The 22,606-nt window shown below is 39.0% G+C and overlaps 2 protein-coding genes across 5 annotated transcripts in view; both read right to left on the reverse strand.

Moving 5' to 3' along the window:
- LOC122327734 (CUGBP Elav-like family member 5) overlaps window positions 1-22,606 on the reverse strand; it is a 1,183,696-nt gene that overhangs the window by 496,810 nt on the left and 664,280 nt on the right. The gene's annotated exons all lie outside the window — the stretch shown is intronic.
- Window positions 17,956-20,052, reverse strand: org (oogenesis-related gene). Of its 2 annotated transcripts, none has more exons than XM_043223329.1 (6): window positions 19,897-20,052; window positions 19,709-19,789; window positions 18,700-18,928; window positions 18,463-18,617; window positions 18,278-18,382; window positions 17,956-18,189 (listed from the first exon to the last, which is right to left on the reverse strand). In XM_043223329.1, exons 1-6 carry the CDS (start codon window positions 19,996-19,998, stop codon window positions 18,169-18,171), a joined length of 693 nt encoding a protein of 230 aa, XP_043079264.1. In that variant the 5' UTR covers window positions 19,999-20,052; the 3' UTR covers window positions 17,956-18,168. The 2 variants fall into 2 exon arrangements, with proteins under 2 accessions (XP_043079264.1, XP_043079265.1); XM_043223330.1 differs by having other exon boundaries at window positions 19,709-19,786; window positions 19,897-19,984.

Raw genomic sequence — 22,606 nt, forward strand, 5'->3', positions numbered from 1 at the left:
ATTACAGCTACATGCATCTGCCGCGTTAAGCCAAAACTCAAAGCATCACACCATTGCAGCTGCTTGCAATAACGGTAAAGTATTTTTATTGGTATAGGAGTTAAGCTTGCACTAGACTATAAGTGTGAGAGGCCCTTCCTCCCTGTTCACATCCCATCTGTCCTACATAGTATGGGAGATAACAATCATAAATCATAGTATGCTGAAAATAGCACACCAAAAGCATGAGTATGATATTTTTACAAATAACTTGGATAATACTGGATAACACAAATCAGCATATTAGAAAGATTTCTAAATGATCATGTGATGCGGGAGTAACAATGCTTAAAATTCAGCTTTGCCATCACGAGTGATGTTATTAAAACTGTTTTAATGTATTTCTGAGCAGATAAACATTCCCTGGTGAACACAAAAGACTTGCACTGTCCAGAATACTCTACAGAGACTCCTTAAAGTGTTGAGTCCAAAGTATTTGGCACCTTTTTTTAAAACAACCAGATAACAATGTACACATCGCAAAGCTGTCTCTCCTCCTAATGGCTTCAGCCACCCTCAGATGTGGGTGTTTTCTGAAACACACTTCAACACCCTCAAACACCTCAGCCTGAGCTTTAAACCCTCTAAGATGGCTTCGTTTGAGTGGCAGCTGTGAAAAATGGTTCGAGAACAGTGAAGAGACGGGGGAATTCTGGGGCAGCAGAAGAAAAACATCCTTTGTCTTCTTTTTCAAGGGAAAAAAAGACTGACTGACCTTTGCGAGATGTGGAAGTGCCTGAGTGCGTCACGCTTTATTTGAAGCAACAAACCTTGGTGGAGGGCGGCAAAAGGGCACCTGGTCGTGTTTGAGCTCCGTCCGGTGAGACCATCTGCATTACTGAGAACAGTGAGAAAGAGCTCGCAGCAAAATAAAGTCGTGATAGGGACACTCAATGTGGCGAAGGCAAGGGTCTTCCCATGGCACTTGGAGGAGGTCACCTTGCCTTGCGTGTGTGTTTTCCCTCAGGGTGCTAAACCCTGTTAAAATGCTTTCAAGGTGATAAAGTGGCCACAGAAAATTGAGAAGCAGTCGAGAAGAGTCACGTTTGTTCATTTATCACGCTCGATGCTGCGTGGCATATGGTGACACGATATTGTGTTGGGTTATCTGAATCACTAGGGGGCACTGTGTGTTAATTAACATTCATTATAAAGGGATAATTGTAGCTCCATCTTTGAAACTGTAGCTAGCCAAGCTACATGCTAATCATACCTAAAACAAATAGTGAGCTGTAAGACACTGACAAAAGATAGCCAATTATATTGAATGCATTTTTTTAAAAATCAGATTAGCAGTGAACAAAAAGGAGATCAAATGCGTACGAGAATAGTAGTTAAAATGTTATGCTTGTCCTTCTCAGGCCACTGTAAAGTCAACATGGTTTCTTTGAAAATGGATGCTAACTAGCAAGTTTGGCAGGTATTTGTGCATCATTAAATAACAATTAAATATTTTCTTACTACAATAGCTAAAATGGTTTAAATTGGGTTGGACTAGCCTGTTTGCTAATATTAGCAAGAATGACACTCAAATCTTTGAGTACTTAATTATAATCCCACAGTTAAAGATTTAGCAACAAAAAAATCTTAAAATACATGCAACTGTAAGCTTAGCTTTTAAGCTTAGCTTACTAGCTAGTTGCATCGGTTTTAGAAACAACTGGGTTGTTACTTAAATATGTAGCCTAGTTAAGTTGGTAAACTCTGAGCTTCTGTGACATGACTGAAAAGTTAGTACTGTAACTAATACACTACACTGCACGATTTTTGGCTGTCCAAGACGAAAGACTGCCATCATAAAATCAATCAAAGTTATGTACCAAAAAAAAAAAAAACTAATGTGCATAATTATAATTAATGTTTAGAATTACAAATTGTTAAATATTTAGTATGTTGCACCTGTTTGCTATCTTAACTTGCTAACAAGCACATTTTTACCAGAGAAGCTATGCTGATTTGCGAACAACTGTGCTTCAAAAGTAGTTTATTTGGTACGGTCACTGCCTACTTTTAATCAGTTACTCCCCACGACTGATCCAGTAGTTGGAGGCTAACTAGGTAGTTTCTGCGGTACTACCAAAGGGAACAGTGTAGCTTTTCATGTTTTAACATGCCATAGTTTGGCAGAGATGCGTTACACAATAATACAAAGTGACATGCTGCTGTGAAATCACCATGAGGCAGAAAGGCAGAAGTGACTCAAATTTCCGATGTCGCTCAGACCTCAAGTTGACCATGCTGAACTTAGGGAGTACTTCTCTTTTAGCGGTGAATGACATTGCCAGAGCAGGACCTAATTTGCAAGAGACAGACTTAACCAACGCCTCCAGAGGCGGTCGTGATTGAAGTCATGCAGAGCGGGGCATAGCTGGAGTCCCACCGGGTCCAAATGGGCCCCTACTGGGAGGCAGAGAGAGAGGAGGAGGAGAGGGAGCGAGAAAGACAGAAAGCCAGAGGGCATCCCAATGAGAGGGAACTACCAGTGCTATTTCCAGAACTAAATTCAGAAAAGTGTTTATATGGATACACACACACAAATATATACACACAATTTTCTGAATTTAATAATATAATGGTGCATATTTAGACAAAATCGACAGTATTAATAATAGAGCTGTCAAGCTTGTAGTTTAAAACCACAACAATTTCATACAGATAAAATTAATTATTGTTTATAGGTTTGCGAACAATTTATTACGTTTGAGTAATCGATACTTTGAATATCGATGTTATCTAACCAATAACACGCATGCAAAATAAATTACACAAATTTATCTAGGTGTGATTTCAAACATTGGTTGTTAATATTAAGTGATTTTTCTAATAAAGTTTTAATAATTCATGTTTTATTAAAAGCTTCACTTAAAGCAGTTATGAATAATTTTTATTTAAACGTCGGAATCCTGTTTGCTCCCTTCATAATCTGATTTTGAATTCGAAGTCATTCATAATTTAATGCTAAAAAAAGCGCAACAAGCACCACATTCATTGTTTAGTTTTTTCCAAGTATTTGCTTTACCTCACTTGATTTCCAGACAGCTCTTGATAGACGATCCCTAGCTTTGCGGGAAGGGTCAGTGATGTCCACAAAGCCACGTGTAAATGTCTTTTATATGCAATATGCAAGCCTGCCGCATTCATGTTTACCATAAACAAAAAGAGCACACAAACAGCCTTCCTGAAAGCACAAGGACTGGGAACCATCCAGTTATGCAGCTACACACATTTATATTTAAAATATTCCCTTGAATATTCTCATTGGAGGAACTATAGATGCTGATTTATCATTCCAAAGGAGGTCAAGGACCGCGAGACTTGAGCTCATGAATTTCATGAGTGGGAAAATGAAGCCATGGTCATCCTTTTTTAAAATCCAATAAGCTACAAGTCATTGCAATTCAGGACTTACACTGCAGAAGAGGTTGGCTTTAATGCCGGGTTCACGCGAGAGCGTGTTCTCATGTGGTAAGATAATTTGAAGGAAGACATCACATTCAAACCTGACACACTCTAACTAATGCCATGAAGTGGAAATAAGCTGACGTCGCAGATAAAGGCAGTGCTGGGAATCAGTCACGCACACCTGCACTAATACTGCTGACGCAGCCAAACACCAAGACGAGAAAGCTCTCGGAGAGCAACGGTGGCAAAATGTGCGATGATCTGTTTAGAATGAATCAAGCGCAGTAGACCGATGCCTCCTCTTAGGCTTTGAGTTGCTACAATTCAAATAATGACTGCTATTTTCAGCTGGAGCAGTACGCTGCAGCCACACAGAGTTAACGAATATAAATAGACAAGCAGCTTCTCCTGAAGTATTACATCACCTTTTGTTCCTCTGTACGAATTTAAGACAGCACAGCCATTTATTTCCATTAACCAGGTTTCCGGTAAATGCTAAATGCATGCTATAAGCTTAAAATACATGCTAGGGGATAGTACAAAAGGATTATCCACGGGCATTTCACTGTACATCGGAAACTTGGGAATTTTTACGTTACGTAAAACATGAATTTAATGACAAATTTGCAATTACTACATTGTTTTGAAGCTGAAACGGCGGAACTGTAGCCGTTTTAACCCGAAGCTGCTGTTGTTGTTCAGATGCACTTCAGTTAAAATACTTTTTTCGTATCTCAGCTTAATATGTACAGACAAATATAGGTCAGCCATGTGTAGGCAGATCCCTTTAAAAACGTGTACAAATTTTAGAATACTGACCTGTTTATTAGCTCAGTATTAGCACAACCAGTGGTATGAGGATGAGATTATCCCTTCATTTGGCCAACGGAGAGATTTTGACCTTTGGGAAAACCTGCATAGGAGTAGCCATTGTTTTTACAATTTTGTTTAAATTTACTTAATTGACATATGCTAATGCTACGCCGTTTGGAGCCAAAACGCAGCTGGAAATGCAGCTGCCTTTAAATTGATAGTTCACCATAAAAATTATGCCATTAATTACTCAACCTCATGCCGTCCCAAACCCATAAGACCTTATAGTCTATGGTTTATAGCCTAAAATTGTCTATGAAATCAGTGGTTCAACCATCCTGTTATGAAGCCACGAGAATACTTTTTGTGTGAAAAGAAAACAAAAATAACTTTCCATATCAGACTGTGCCATTCAGCGACATGAGGATAAGTTATTGATGACAGAATTATTATTTACCATCCAACTATCCTGAATGAAGGCTGAATGAAAGCCTCAAAAGTAAAACTCATTTTTAATATCCAAGTATGTTCGTTTCACAGCTTAATACGTACAGACAACTATAAGTCAGTTAGTTAGTTGCCTCAAAGTGTAATAATGTAAACATACTGACCTACCTGATTACGCAAAACTTGCATAAAGATAATCATTATTTTCGTGTGGTTGTGCAAGAAAGATAAACGACGTAGCACATTTACATAAGAAATAATGTACGTGAACCTGGCTCACGTAGCCAGATGATGATTCGTAACCGCAGCTGACATTCAGCATGACGCTTGGACTCTGTGTTCCTTGGCTTCTTTTAACAGCACTTCATTAAAAGCTTACACATCCTGGGGTTCCAGAGCACACAACATGCCATCTCTCCGCAGTCAAGATGAATTAATATCCACTCGTTCATGCTCAAAAAAACGCCAAGCTGCTTCACTGCAGCTCTGGTTAATTTGGAGACTCACTTTGATGCCTTTCTGCAAACACAGTTTTATTCATACGGATGAATACATTAACCCCAAAATGCTGATTTATCCACCGCTCCTGGTACCTGGACAAGCAATTAAATATACAGTATGCACTCTCAGGAATAGTTGTCTTATGACTAACTCATTAATGAGCAAAGTTAACTTATATAGGTTTTTTTTGTATACATTCTCTTTACGTTTTTGTGTTTTTGGTTGCTGTTTTTGTGCTTTAGCTGTTAACACAGACAAAGCTTCTAAGTTGTCTATGAGTCTTTCTCTTTAAAGCCCTGTCACTATGTTAAACAAGTAGGCGAGAAATACTTTTTCCTATCCCATAAGGCCACATAAGCTGAGGAACCTTCTTCCTTGACTGAGCAAAAACAGTGTGTTGTTACAAAACCTTGTTTGAGCTTATCAAAAGAGACATTCTCCTTTGTCATTAAAATAAAGCCACTTTTCCACCAAGCGGAACAGTACGGTACGATTCGTGATGGTACAAAAACCTTTTTTTCATAGGCGTGGTTTTTGCCTGAAAGTAGCGATAAACATAATTCTTCCACGAAGAAGAAAGTAAAACATTGTTTGTGTGTATTGTGTGTGTGTTAAAATATAAAATTACAAACCACGCTGTTATATGTTTTGTGTTTGCATTTCCTCATTTCCTTTGACAACACGCAATAGACGATTCTGTCAACCAATCAGTGTTCACCAGTGAGTCTAGCTCCACCCTTTAGGTACCGGATTACTGTGCTTGGTACGCCAACAGAATGGTCCCAAAAAAATTGGTAGAGTACGATTTGCTATTTTGATATAATTCACATCTTCTGACGAAGGAAACGGAGATAAAGCTGGAAGAAATAAAGGTCGAAATGAGGTTTAATTTTATATGCTAAGCCCTTAAAGGAACAAGCCACAAAATAGGCTAATTTTCCAACTCTCCTAGTTAAACAGTTGAGTTTTACAGCCAAACTCCAGGTCTGGCGGTAGCACTTTTAGCTGTAGCTTAGCATAGATCATTGAATCTGATTGGACCATTAGCATCATATCAAAACTGACCAAAGAGTTTTGATATTTTTCCTTTTTAAAACTTCTGTAGTTACATTGTGTACTACGACCGACGGAAAATGAAAAGTTGCGATTTTCTAGGCTGATATAACTAGTAACTATGCATTACAGATTGTAATCCTGGTCAAACCTCACTTTTTTTTCGCCTCAAAGGAAACAAAGTGGAAGAGAGATAGGGGGTGGATTCGGGAAAGGTCCTCAAGTTGGGATTCGAACTTGGGACGCCTGTAACGCAATGGCACTGTATGCCCACAAGGCTATCGATGCCAACATTTGAAACCTCTTTAATATACTCTAGCTAATTTAAAAATCTAGGCTATCAAAACTTTTTCTATTCTAAAGCGTAGAAAATTTGACGTAGCACTGCTAGCTGCTCTTACCTGATCAAATAAATAACTGGTTATAGCGAAATCTTGTTCAAGCAAATCAAAAGAACCAGTAATATTATGCTAAGCCAGTAGCATGCTATTGAGGATTAAGTGGGGAAAAAAGTGTGCACTGGCAGTTTCAGTAATACAACTGATAATTTTTTAAAGTAGCTGTCTCTCTTAAATCCTCCCATTTAAACCACTACTACTACTACAACCACTCAGATGCACATTTAAAAATGTTTCTCAAGGACCCTACAAAACCATGTAAATCGTACTTTAATAAAATGTCCAATCTAAGACCAAATGAACCCAATACCAGGGATCAAGGAGTTGATTTTAAAAACAGGCTGTTCTGCACATCCTTTTACTCTCAACACACTGATTTAATGGCATTCTATCAGCAAGTGGGTTTTAAGACTGCATGCTAGCTGCAAGAGAAATGCGAGCAGTCACCGTGTATTTTGTATGTGTGTATGTGGGGGGCGGGGGGGGTCTCCCTGCTGTTGGCTGCGTCTGTCTTTGTTTGTATCTTTGGGTTGGCCTGTTTGCCTCTGGGAATGTAATGAGCAATTCAGAACACAGCCAAGCATTCTGCCACGCAATACATGCCAGAGTAACGCTGGGAGAGTCGCCAGAGAAAACGAAGCCATTACTATTACAGAATCCAGACTACGGCAACAGGGTGCCATTGGCCAAAAACGCAGTGTGTTTCCACAAGGGGCCGTCTGTCTGCTTCACGACTGGCTCATATTCTGTAATCAAGCTTTCGGGATGCTCTCGGTCCAACGTGACAACACAAAATCCAGCTGTCTCATAAAAGCGTCCCTTGGGCGTGAGGAAATTGCGGTCTGTGTTGCACTGCGAGTACCTTGACTGTGCTTTTTTGTGCTGTTTTCTTCAGAGAGCATCTAACAAGGAAACTAATCTCTTAATCATGTTCCCAGTGGCGCCGTGAGTGGTGTCGCATCGGTTCAAATGAAGACACACTGTGCAATATTTACAGAGGAGCTTGACGCTATCAGGGCAGGGAGGAATTGCCTAGAAAAAGCAAACATTATGAAAGAGGCCCCATTTCTTACCTTAATTCCCCTCAACATGATGGCGGAATGAGTCAGCACTGATGTTGATGGTTTTGTCGAACCTTTCGAAATTTGAGTCGCAAGCGCTTTCAGATGAGGCTTAGGGATTGGAAACGGGGTCAAAACGGTGTCACTGGATTTACACAGAACTTGATTACGCAGAGTCGGAGTGAACAGCAAAAACCTGGGTAGACGGGAGTCTACCAGTTATGGTCATGGACCCCAATTTCCAAGCTGTCTCAAATAAATAAATGCCCCTCTGGTAAAAAGCAGATAAGGCATATGTGGTGCACTGAACAGGAACACTGGGAAATGAGATGAAACATTGGCACAAAAGGAGACTTTAACTTACCTTGGAAACATTTTAAGAAGAGGACCACCCCAGCCACCAAATAAACTGCTGGACATGGAATGCAGCTAAGCATTTTTAATAAGTAGGTGAACAATATATAGATGCCTACCACATCTGCTGAGACTGCCGTGCAGCTAGCAGACACTTTGCTATCCTTTAAGGCCACAGGTGACTGATTCTGGTGTGAATCTAAGTAGATAACAAAAATGCTGTTGGTCGAGAGCCCAAACCTCAATGCAAGACCAAAAACACAGCATGCTCTTGCAGTATCTTGTTAGAGAGTTTACTTGAACACTTGTACACTTACCATCAGAAGGAAGTCTTTATGCCTTCATTTTTTATATAAAAATGAAAATTCTGTCATTTATTACTGACCCTCATGTCGTTTCGAACATTTTAACAGTGCCCTGACTACCTTCATGGACCATGAATGTGGTAGTTGCATTGCTGTCTTTGCGGGGTGAGAAAGCTCAGATATTATTTGTTCGTCTTCACTCTCATTCTGAATGAGACGCATACTACACACCTATCTATTACCAAATTCAGCACATACTATGAAATGCCTATGAAAGTCCATGTGCTAAACCTTTAAGGCCAAGCCTAGCCCAGAAAGTTATTGGATCTTACAAACAAATCCATCAAAAAATGGCAGTGTGAAATTTACCATTCTAGAGTCAATAAGCAACACATTTATTTGGCTGTTGGAGCCCAGCAGGAACGTAATGAGATGGGAGGTTTTTGAAAAAGGGCCTAAGCAATTTCCTTTGCCTCCGTCCCTCATGATACAGCAGCATCGGCAGGCCATCTCCCAATGTTTACTTACGGAATGATAGGATGATACACAATTGTGGAGAGCGCTGAAAGCAATCAGAGGGAACAATTGCCGTGGAGGAGTGTAATATCAGCTTATAAAGAATGATACACCACAGCCTGTCCAAGAATAGCAATGGATTTATTGTTCTCCATATACTCATATCAGCAAAGGCTTTGGGCACTAGCCTACTAAATGCTTAAAAAAAGTAAATGCTTAAAAAAAAAAACACAAGATGTTCAACACTATATCTAAGGAAATCAAACAATTAAAAATGTAAATCTTTACATTTACATGTTTTTTTAATGTCTCAGTCACATATTCTCGATTAATATACATTACTAACACTATCAGAAAAAGAAATATTTTTATATTAATTATTACATTTTCTGTTTCATCCATTTATCAAAATTCGATTATTAGTGTTTTTGAGCATTTTACATTTACTCCTGAAGTAATAACTCAAGCAGAAACAATTTAAGCAATATATTTAATTTATGATATGTTTTTAACTTCTGTTAATTTTTTATAGCTAACTATTTTGAATTTTTCAGGTGATCAAAGCTGGGTAGTCTTCGGGCCATTCCAACTCTACGTTTTTGACATATCTAAGTGTCTGTGATGTTTACTTGCTTCCCATTACCGGCATTATGTTGTTCATTCAGACTGATTTGCTTATGTGGAACGTTCAGGATTTATTGCATGAGCCTATCACAGCTGTACACAACCAATCATGTCCTGTCATATTGCACTGGAGGCATTGCCTCGTGTCATGTGACGTTCTGTCATTTATTCTCAGATCCTTCCAAACAAACTCAAAACGTACTTTAGGGGGGTCTATTAAAATGGGCTCCGGTATCTTTACCTGCTGATGTCACTGTTAGACAATGGTAACATCTTTTAATGCAGTTTGCATGATGATACTTTCAATATATAAGTCACACACTGGAGATTTATCCAGTCCTTTTGGACAATGGGCAAGCTTTAAAAAAAATTGTGCATTTGAGTCACTCATAGTGTCAAGATGTTCTGATTTCATTAACATAAACAAGACAGTGCAGCCGTAAACATTTCATGTTGAAAGCTTTGCTGCATATGCCACACAACTGTGCGTTTTCATGCAGATGGAAGGTTGAGTCTAATGTGGCTATTTACGTGGACTGAACAGAGGCCACACAATAGCCTCCCACGCTGTATGCAGATTCAGACAGTGAAGAGCCTGTCGTGGGTGGCTTAATGGCATGAGCATGTTCAGAACGATTGAAATGCATGGTTAGGCTTCATTCTACAGCAAGTTTTCCCAACCAATATTGCTCCGACTGACACATCATCTCCCGTAGACTTACTTTTAAGTAAACACACTACACAAAAAAAATAATAAAACGAAAAAGAAGTAAAAAGTTACAAAAATAAGCTATTTCTTGAGGCCTCCAGCCTACGCAATTGGATTTATTTTATTTTATTCTTTTACCTCAGGCTCATGTACTTCTCCCGCCGTCCCTGCTGGGAGGGTCCAGCCCACGGCACTTACATAAGGCAGTCGCTGGAGTCTGGACACGGCGTGATTCATGGACACAATGTGACTGGAGGAACCATAACCCAACTGCAGACACAATGGGTTATTTTAAGGAACAGTTCTTCCAAAAATGAAAATGTTATTTACTCTGCTCTCATGTTGTTCCAAACCTCAATGGCTTCCTTATATACATCAGTAAGAAAGCTTTCGAGGTTTTATATATATATATATATATATATATATATATATATATATATATATATATATATATATAAAAGTAGCATTTTAACAAAATGTCCAGGCTGCTTCATTCCAAGCATTTATGCTTCAAAATAGTCGCAAAAGTAAACTCCTAGGTGAGATCTTCATTAAACAAAAAACCTTCATGTTGTACCAAAACTGCATGACTATTAATATGGTTTTTGCAGTCAATTAAAATCAGTGGATTTTAAGGCTAATTAAGGCAATAAAATGTAAATGACGCGTTTATTTAAACAAAAAATCGAGAAGTCTTCATCTGAATCGGACTGTTCCGATCTTGTTAAAAACTTTCACCCTGTTATACGAGTCCAGAGTGGTTTCGGATATAACTGTAATTAGTTTCTAAAACAAATTTCAACTTTGCATCCACGAGGGAAACAGACACTCCTAATTAAGCAGTGCACAAAAACTCGCAGCGATTCTGTCAAAAAATCTTGGCCTCCTGCAAGTCACTTAGGGAGCCAGCTGAGCTTTTATTAATTTGTCAAAACATTGTCAGCATGAAAGGAATTGGGTAGAGAACGCTATGGTCTCTTGACGGGAACGCAGAGGGAGTCTATTTCATCCGAACACTATATCAGGGGTTTGGGTAAAAAAAAAAAAAAGGGCTTATTTGGGAATTGCTACTCTAGATTGCAATGGCTGATTGTATTTTTTCTTTGACAAGTGCATCGTGAGCGAGCCAAATTACTACTTCAACTTGAACTCTTCAACTTGGTTATGAAACTAACACTGCATGTGCAAGCAATTTTATGCTCTAATAAAGCGAGATAAATAATATAGTCAGTTAGACTGCTGCATGGCTCGAGAAACCAGAAAACGTGGCCTAAAATGAACCAATCTGACTGAAAACTTCCAAAATCAATCTGAGGTAGAAATCTGAGGTAGTCAAAAAATGTTGCTACCTCAATGGAAAAAATATACAGCGGAGATATTTGATGTAAACAACTCATAGTAAACTAAAATCCATTCATCATTACCATTTGTTTCACAAAGACATTTGAAGGGTCTTGGATGCTTTTAGAAGAGAAGCCAGCTGCCAGTTTTAAAAGACTGAAAACGTTGTGATCGAAGAGATATTAAACACTGTTTTATATAATTAGAAATGACTTGTGGAGAACGGACTCTGATTTGAAGTGACAGCTTTGTGCTGTTTTGATTAACAAATCTTGAAGATTGACAGCTCTCATCATGACAAGCACAAGCAATAGAGGGACAGCTACAAGAAATTACTTATTGATTACTTTGAAGAATTTAAACGCTATGGGGAAAAGCCCAAAAAATTATTTTAGGACAAAAATAAATGCCAAAAGCGCCAATAGTTTTTGAGGTTAGGCGTGGTTCATCATCTATTACAATAAAGCAAAAGAAAATTAATAAAAATAAAACATGTATTTGAGAGGCAATGCATCACAGTGATTTAAAGCATTGTAAAATCTGCAGCTCACAGCCTTAAAGGAACAGTTCACCCAAGAAATATAATTTGCTGAAAACGTACTCACCCTCAGGCCATGGAAGATGTAGATGAGTTTGTATTTCATCAGAACAAATTTGGAAAAGTGTATCGTTACATAACTTGCTCACCAGCGAATCCTCTGAAGTGAATGGGTGCCGCCAGAATGAATCTAAACGGCTGATAAAAAAAACATCACAATAATACACAAGAACCAGTTCATAACGTGAGATTGAAAACAAACCCACACTATATAAAACAATTATTCTGGCAGCTTCTTTGAAGAAAAAAATCTGTAAAGACATTTTTACAGAACAAACAGTAGAAAACTAATTTACGAACAAGAAAATCTGAAATCCAAACACTGCTACTAAAATCTGTTTTATAGCTTTAACATACTGACTTCCACCATAATGATGCAGTTGGTGAATAAAAAAATAAAAATAAGCATCACTGCAAGCACCTTTTTCACCAGCTGAATTATGTAATGTATAAAAGGTCATTCAATCAAACACACGACAGCTGAATAATACAAAAAAACAACCCAAATGTGCATAACTGACAATAAAACTATTAAAGAAACATGGCTATGTAAACAAAATGCTTTTGAATGTGGAGCGCCATGAAGGGAATTCTGGGAATGTCAGTTTAAGGTATTGATTTATGCCTTTGACTTCTAAAAAAATGTACAATTAACAGCATTTTTAAATTTGTCTGTGAAATGTATAGCTTCTTATAGCTTTTTCACAACATCATACAGTTAGTATAGCCTACAAAATCAGTTTTTACATTGCCAAAATACGTATCCATAACCAATGACAGTCTTCTCCGGTGAAAAAAAAGTAGTTCCTCTGTGGCCGGACACATTCAGAACTCTTTTGGCCTGTTTTCACTTGTGCCTGAAACATGCATATTTCTCTCCTGATTCAGATGAGACGATTGTTTTTTTTTTACTCCGGAAATCATTACATCGCACTGCAGAGGATCCAAAAGCCAGATTTCTCCAAATCTAAACTCTAAACGCATTATTTATTGAAGTAAACGATTCTTTCACTAAGTAATATAGTTCATTAGCCTAATTATAGGCCGTTGCCGAGCAACACACAAGCAGCGAATTTAAATGTGTTCGACTGCGCAGTCACGAAATGTAGGCCAAACACTCACAAAGCAGCTGTTTAGTCCGTCTCTGTAATATCTTTGTTTTGTAGTGGGCTATCTTTGTTCGACAGAAAGCTCTTTTCATGTAGCGCGGTACCAATGAGAGGCTTTTAATTAATGCTTCAGTCTGAATACTAAAAACTCCGGCGTCTTCTCTCCCTGAGCTCAAACCTATCGATTGAACAATTTGCAGTAGAATTGCAGAGAGCTCTCTGCGGTGCTCATGTAAGGTAATTACCTCTGGGATACGTGGTAAAAAAAAAAATGGCTGCTGAGAGTGACGCGGGAAAACCGGAGCGTCACGGTATTGTCAAACAGCAGGGGTTAGACGTCTCGGTGCAGATTAAAGTAGAACGATGTGACAGCCGAGTCGTCTGCGACTAAATCTTTCTGCGGCTATACGTTTAACAATGCGGTTTAGAAGCCCTTTGTGTGCGTGTAAAAATCAGCTAGAGACACTCTTGAGTGCACGTGAAAGTAACAGCTGTAATGCTCAAGGGAGAGCTAGGCTAAAGACGCATCTGATCTGACACAGAGAAAAACTACAAACCCGCGCATCCGATTTGAACCGCTTTTAGAGCAGACTAAAGAGCAAGACGCACTTTTCTGCTGGATGGAACGCAAGAGAACGGAGAAACATCGAGACTTCACTTTTGTTCGGGGCCCTGGATGCCGATGAAAGGTGTTTGTGGCTTTCTTCTTTCGGACTAAGCCACAAACTGCTCTGGCTAATCCGAGTCTTTAAACGGAGATATACGGGTGTTTGCAGTACACAGTTCGGGAGATGTGAAATAAAGTACGTGCATCCACAATAAAAAGCGAAACATTGCCGGCGGATGCGTGTATTGTTTACACATTCAGACACACATAGGCCTGCATAAAATAGCAGATATTATCAGAGTATAAATCAAAAGTATCTGCTACAAAGGTATTTCTTGTTAGTAATATTTAAGCATCAACAGAAATTTGACTAATGTCTAAGGTGTTTAATAGTTTTTAATATTAGGAAAATTAAAAGTCAGATGAAAACATAATATAAAATGAGGGTCCCACTTTATTTTAAGTGGCCTTAACTATGTACTTTTAAATTAATTATTTGGTACAATGCACTTATTGTGTACATATGTTTTCACACTGTACTTACATTGTATATGTAGTTACATTTGTAATGAATTTCTGTAATTAGCTGTTGACCCATCCCTTACATCTTAACCCACACTTAAACTAAACCTTACCTGGATCCACCTCAATAGCAACAAAACTGTTTTGCTGTACAATATGACCGCAATAGGTACATTGTACTTTAATCAAAAAATAAGTACATAGTAGTTAAGGCCACCTAATATAAAGTATGACCAAAATTTGAAAATACATTACTGGGCATTTATATAATGCATTATATACATTTATATAATTAGCTGTCATTAAATTATAACAAAATTATTTCTTTTATATTACACATTTAAAATATATATCATATCAGAATTCAAATTACAATATTATATAGGCCTATACTATAAAGATTATAAATAATGTATATTATATAATTATTATAATTATGATTTATATGCCTAAGACACAAAAGGTCATTGCAAAAGAGGATGGCTGTGTCCAAACAAAATAATAGAGGTGAAGGGAAGGAAAAGATGTGGTAGGAGTAAAAAAAAAAAAAAAAAAAAAAAAAAAAAAAAAAAAATTGTACAAACAATAGGGGTAACCGCACCCTGGAGAGGACTGTGAAGCAAAACCCATTCAAAAATGTGGGGGAGATTCACAAAGAGTGGACAGCAGCTGCTTCAAGAATCACTGCACACAGACGTATGCAAGGTTTCAGCTGTCGCATTCCTTGTGTCCCATAGTCTGGAGGAAGAGAGGAGAGGCACAGAATCCTCGCTGCTTGAGGTCCAGTGTAAAGTTTCCAGTCGGTGACGGCTTGGGTGCCATGTCATCTGCTGGTGTTGGTCCAGTGTGTTGAAGTCCAAGGTCAACGCAGCCGTGTACCAGCACTTCATGCTTCCTGCTTCTGACCAACTTTATGGAGATGCAGATTTCTTTTTCCAACAGGACGTGGCACCTTCACACAGTGCCAAAGCTACCGGTACCTGGTTTAAGGACCATGGTATCCTTGTTCTTAATTGGCCAGCAAACTCGCATGACCTTAACCCCATAGAAAATCTATGGGGTATTGTGAAGAGGAAGATATGCCAGACCCAACGATGCAGGAGATCTGAAGGCCACTGTCAGAGCAACCTGGGCGCTCCTAACACCCGAGCAGGGCCACGGACTGATAGACTCCACGCCACAGTAATTCAGGCCCAACTACGTTTTGAGTGCTGCACATGCTCATACTTTTCAGCTGGCCAAGATTTCTAAAAATCCTTTCTTTGTATTGGTCTTAAGTAATATTCCAATTTTCTGAGACACTGAATTTGAGATTTTCATTAGTTGTCAGTTATAATCATCAAAAATAAAAAAAATATAAAAATATATCAGTCTGTAATGAATTAATCTAATATACAAGTTTCACTTTTTGAATGGAATTAGTGAAATAAACTTTTTGATGATATCCTAATTATATGACCAGCACCCAATAAATAAATACACACACACACACACACACACACACACACATATTAAGTACTTTATAGATAAAATTACTACAATATGTTAAGTTAAAAATATTTATTCAATGTTAAATACAAAAGTAATTAGCTGATAAAGATGTACTGCATATATCTACTTTAAAAATTACAAAACAAATTATATTAAAGTGCTGCAAGAATATTTTCCATGCTAACGAAAAAGCAAAATGGATTTCTCTGCATATGCACAACATGAAAATAAAATTAACAACATACTGACCCACAATAAAATGTCTTCATTTTCAACATGCCATTAACTAAGCCAATTAAACCACATACCATGTCATTAATTCAATTAAAAACGCGCTGACAGCCCTACGTTAAACAGATGGAATCATATTACAAGCATAGGGAGTATGAGATAATCTAGCTGTTAATAGCATTCAGGTCAGACAATGCTCTCTTGCTGAAACCGTTGTCATTCAAAGAAGGTGACAATGAGCCGTTGTCAGAATGTGCTGAGGGAAGTGGTTTTGTGTGCCAAATCACAGCAGGGCATCTACGTATCTCAACACCTCGCCTGAGGTTACCCCGAGGACAAGAATAAAAACTGAAGGCATGAAAAGGACACAATATCAGCATAAAATTGCATCTACAGTCAATAAGACAGCATCTAAGCATAGCTTACGGAGATGGAGCTTGTGAACCATTGCACCATGAAAAAAAAACCTATCAGTCCCAAACTCACACACAGCCAAATCTTTCAAAGCAACATCTACATTAAAGGAAAAATCGAGAAATGGGAGAATAAGGAGCTCCTGGTGCATAAGCGCTATTTCAGGCACACTAAAAACACGGCTCTCCAAAGACTCAACCATCTACTCTTCAAAAAACGCCCGACAGCTAAGAAATCCCAGCAGGCCGTACATCTGATATATACTTTGAAGGCTTTTCCCCGTTCTTACCCCCCTCAGCATCTCGGCTCTCCTCAAAGCCTCCAAAGAACAATCACATTTCACTACGATTTTCCCTCACCGCCAGTTTATAGCTGTCAAAAAACATCTGGGGGAAAAAGAAAAAAAAAAAAAACCTCCCAGCTAGGTCAACAAACAAGAACCGTTTTGATGGCCGGCCCGCTTCGCTCTGTTCCTTCACACAGACATCTACGCACTTCCGCAACGCCTTACAACTGAATTTAATGTGCTTGTTTCATTTGCGAACTTGAGACCATCTCAAGGGCATGGAACCGGAAAACGATTTCTTGTGGCGTGAAGGGCCGTTAAGAGAGTCCTTGACAGCAATCCACCCCCTCCTCATCTCACGAGGAGCATGAACGCCGCTCACCTTTGGCTAAAGCGTTCAGGCCAGAGCCAGTGTAGGTGGTAGCGCCTTGAGAAACAAACACCTGTAGGTCGTAAGTTGTTTTCTACCTTACCGATGATGAAAGGTTAATAAACGTTAGGCGGAGTCCGTAATAAACAATGAGGTTAAAAATCTTGCACATCTATGCATTAGATAAGTGTTGTCCAGTTATTTCTAATTTGATGCATGGAACAAATATTTCGCATTATATAAATTGAATGTAAAAATATTTACACATGTAGACACTGGGTAATTAGGTTTTGGAACGGAATGATTTTGTGCGTTATAAACTAGAAATACACAAAATGCCCGCACATTACGTATATGCATGTATAATGCATTTTTACAGAGCAAAATGTGATACGATTATTAGCATTCAAAAATAGACATGTACACATGTGCAAACATATTTAAATGCCATACAAATGGTGAATGTGAACATGCAAATTTTGCAACGTAAAAATGTATGCCATAGTCAACATTTAATGTTGACTACTGTATAGACAGTATATATATATTTTAAACACACATTTTTGTATTGTGTAGGTCTATAAACAATAAACCCCAAAACCATAATTTGAAGATTTAAGTGAACAATTCTTAACCATTTAAAAAAAAAAAAAAAAAAAAAAAAAAAAAAAAAAAAAAAACACTTCACTTAAAATCAAAAGCTAAGCGATCATCTGCCACCTATTGGCCAAACTGCAAAGAACATTTAAAAATCAAACTAGATGTACTACAAATCTTTTTATTTGGCCGTTTAACACTGAAAAACACACAAAATTAACTGACAACAAGCAGCAATTTGGGAAGCAATCAAGGGAGCCTGTCAGGAAAAAAAAAAAAAAAAAAAAAAAAAAAAAAAAGCCAGAGAACATACATAACAGGAACACATTCTACAACATTATTCTTGATTTGCATACTAGTATTAGCACACACTGCCATCATTAGGCCTCAGGAGGAACTACCTGAAAAAAAGAATATAGAATGAATCAGATGAATGAAAAGCAGCAAAAAGGTGATGAGTGAGCAAGGAAAGAGCAAGGAGAACCGTACCGTCTCCAAATCTTTGATCACCACGACACCCTTTTCTACTTCCAAGTCACTTTCAGTGTCATTGTGTGACCGGTATTCCTCACTGTCCGTCTCAACTGCGCTGGGCTACAGGAGAAAAAGCGCATCCCAGAACCTGGCGCAAACAAGCGATGGATACCAACGGGATTTGGGAAGGTAAAGCAAACCTCATAGTCCGGATCAACGGCGTGGTCTTCCTCAGCCAGCTCCTGATTGAGCGCCTCCACCCAGGACTGCTGCTCTACATCCTCCTCCTCATCCAGGTCATCCTGTTTTCTCTTGCTGCCTTTGCCACAAGGCTTGGTAGGGGAACAACGCACCTCTACAGCAGAAACAAAACACACCTGCTGCTACATGTCCTCTCTCAAAATGGATTTTCATTTTAAGTAAAGGGATAACCATACCAGGGGACACAGCACAGCCAATGCTGGTACAGACTGGATAACCCAGAGCGCTCTGGATGCGCCGGGGAAGGACGGCCAACAGCAGCCGCGTGACCCTGTGGAGACGCTTCCGGACCGTTCTGCACTGCCTTTCTTTCGGGGAGCCACTTTTTCCCTCCCGAGCTGGAGATATGGCCTTCACTGGTGCGGAGAACCCAAATAGCCACCACAAGCCATGAAGAGCTCGCATCTGAAGAAAGTGCAAGAGATCAAACTGAAATAGCTTTTAAAAAGGTATAACCCACACAAAAATTAAACCGTCATTTACTTACCCTCAGATTATTCCAAATCTATCGTTTTTTTTGTTTTGTTTTTTTAAAGTTGGACAAAGATATTTTGAAGAATGTGGACGACCAAACAGTCGCTGGTCATTGAATGTGCAAGGTTTCTGTGCCATCTGCTGCAAATTATTATTATTTATACAAAAATTGTTGGTTACCTTGCATGATAAAAAAAAAAAAAAAAAAAAAAAAACAAATACTTCTTTTTCCCCAGATGATTAACGTGCATGGATTAATTGTAACAATCGCTAACAATTGTTATGGCAAGATTTGATTTCATGGCAACTTTAATAATTTAACTTTTAGTACTAAAAGAACCTAAAAACTAAAGGATGCAGCTTTTAAAAAAAAAACAACAACAACAACAACAACAAAAAAAGGGCATTAAATGAAAATAAAGGAAGAGAAACGCAGTTGAACCTGGTTAGTGTTGAACATGCACGTTTAAGCTGTTTTCTGCCAGCTTGGTGCTTCAGCCTACAGTTTGGCTGGTTTCCCAGTATGCACACATTAGGCGTGTCCATTGAGACCAGCGGACTACCTTGGCCTATATTTCTTAAATATTTAATTAGGTTTAAAAAAATGTTCTGACATCTTTAACGAGCAAACAGACCATTAACGAACCCAAACAAGTACCCAGACCTGAGGCGCATCGCTTATTTAGTTCACTGGAGATTAGAGCTACTCACAGTAAACCTGACTGGCCAAAACCGTGCAACTCGACAGAAGATGGCTGACACGACTCCATCTCTCTTCACCACAGCTTTCTTCTGTCAAGAACAAAAGTTTCGTCTTTATATACGCTCATTTGCTCTGAACGTCTCGTAGGGACGCAATGTTTCATCTCGGTAGTGTAACCGTAATCAAATAAACTTGCCTCTTGGCCCTCAACATTCTCAGACTCAACGGCGTAGGTGCTCGGGTTAGTCATCTCGACGCTCTCTGAACCGATCCGATCCACCGTCAATTTACCAGGCATACATACACGTGCTAATTAAAACAGGTGCGTTTTCCAGCCCCCTGCGGTTTACGCGCGCGTCCGCGTGCGTGGACATATTGACTGTGTACTGCGTACTGCAAACTACACTTAAAAATAAAGTATGCGAGGAAATAGACAAATACTCCTAATTGTGTATTTGTGAAACAAAGCAAAAGTTACTAGAGCTTTTTACATCGAAAACAAATTCATGTTTAATACTTGGTAAAAACAAGAATGAAAATTTCAACAATACAAATCTATATAAAATACTAATATATTATTTGAAATGGCCTGCGTTTACCGTGTCGTTTAAATTAATTAAAGTGTAACTTAACCTAAATAACCTCATAATATATGACCTCAAAATAATTACATTAAGTCAATTAAACATAGGAAATGTCTTCATAGAGTTTTCACAATCTTTATTCCATTTTGTTTGATTTCTATTTCTATTAATAGTAATTGCAGTTTGGTTACCAAACTACCTTTCGGTGTCGTCCCTGTCATCACCTTCAGTCACCGAGGAGACCCGTCAGGCGGGAGAGAGCCACATTTGGGCATGTTTCCGCCCAAGGCTCCCCGTCACGTTTACGCACGTCTAAAACAAACACAGAGGGGCAAATTTGAAGAGTCTAGAGGACTATAAATTTCTGAGACTGCTCTTTAAGTCACAACTTTATACAAACAGGTAATGAACAACACTTTTCAATATTTTATATAGTAAGGTAAAGAATATGGCAGCATTGCACAAGAACATGACGGTTACGCGCACCATCAGTGCTGGAAACTGCAGGGGAACGAGCGCCGAAACCCAGTCGGAAAGCGCGGGATTCCCGTTCCCGCGCAGACACAGTTCCGCGGGAATACTCGCGCTGAAATGGGCCGCCGCTAGAAGTAGCTCGTTCGGAAGTTCGCTGGCGTCAGAAAACCGCGGGAGTAAAGACAGCATACGCAGTATCGTCGTGACACCGGACAGCATCCCACAGTTCACCATTCCTAAACTCGCCCTGGAGGATGGCTGTAGATCCAGAGTGACTGAGAAAGAACAGCAAGGTGAAGAAGACAAGGACTGGGGGAGCACTGGTGATATAAGTGGATCCTATCATCCTCGGCTTTCATCATCGGTTTCATCGTCTTCATCGTCCTCGGGGTTCAGTGTATCTCCTGTACCAGGAAGAAAAACCATCTCAGATGTCAGACGGGCTCAAACTCAGAGCAGCTGTTCTCTGGTGGAAGCTGAACATTGCTCTGACCCTGCCAGCCGAGCAGCTCTTTCCTTACCTCACCTTCCTAAAGTCACCACCCCATACGGCTTCGTGACTTTGAGCAAAAGCCCACGAATGGCCAACGAAGAGGCGCTCTTCTTCCAGGGCCATAGACGTTGCGGTCACGATGAAGAGATAAACCAAACCAGACACCCTAAACTGGAAATGAAAAGAAGCATCGTTGTCAGGACGTCGCCCGTCCAGACACATGCCAGCACCCCTCCACATCAGTTTCCCGTCGCTCGCCGTTTCTTTAGAAGCCACAGTGTTACTGGAATCGAGATCCTGAAGCAACTGCCTCAGAGCAATGAATCAGTGAAACAGGTCGGCAAAAGCAAGCGAAGCCTTTGGGGAATTCTTCGCAAAGCAGACAGAAAGTCTTTCGATTTCAATTCAGTCCTCTAATGAACAAACTAAGAGCAGTGCTGTTCAATAGCTTGACAATCAAGCAGCTTCTATTGTAAATGCACTAGTTTTTGTTGCTGTCTGTTTTGTTGCTTGAAAACTTATTTATGCATTCATTTCACATGTCCAAATGTTCAGATTAGTGGTTATAGATGTTATCCATGACTTTATGAAGAACATATATATGTCTGCTGTTCTACAAAAGCATCTGTAAAGCCAATTAAAATGTAGAGATGTCATTTGATAAAATGTACATTCAATTGCCTTTTTAAAAGAAATAAAAAGCATACAGACATTTTAAACAAAACATTTTATGGAAATATGTTTCTAAAACTATCTGCTTGCCATCCTTAATATTAATATGGTGTAGTGAGAATCCATTGGGTTTGAGTGGGTGCCAAAGACAGTTTGAAGTTGGACGGTTTTGACAGTTTGACGTCAATCCATGGTATAAATCTGTGCGTAAGGAACCCCCAGCACTCAGGACCACAGCATCTGAAGAGTCTCTTTACTGAGAGCAGCATATCAGCTTAATGATGGTCCACTTCAGGGTCTCTTCAGTGCTTGCTTTGTTACTGTCCCCTCTTCACCCTTGCACACTTTCCTTGTTTCTTTTTCATTTTGATGAGGGATTCTTCTCTGCATTCACGTCTTAAATTAGAACTGGGCAATTCATCTTTTGATCTGCACTTCATGAACACAATGGACTCGTAAGAAATGCACTCATTTTGCGCATCAGAACATGCAAATGCAAATGGGATTCTATTAGACTCTTTATTATGACAGAATAAGTAGAGTAGGCTAAACAGTTGTCTCGTCCAAAAGAAAATGCATAAAACAACAAAAAAGTTCTGAATTATATGTTTCAAGTTTCAATGCATAAATTACATTTAACCCAGGTTTATATTGTAGTATATTGTACTTTGTAATAGTAATCC

The sequence above is a fragment of the Puntigrus tetrazona genome, chromosome 22 (genome assembly GCF_018831695.1).
Source record: "Puntigrus tetrazona isolate hp1 chromosome 22, ASM1883169v1, whole genome shotgun sequence".
Lineage (NCBI taxonomy): Eukaryota > Metazoa > Chordata > Actinopteri > Cypriniformes > Cyprinidae > Puntigrus > Puntigrus tetrazona.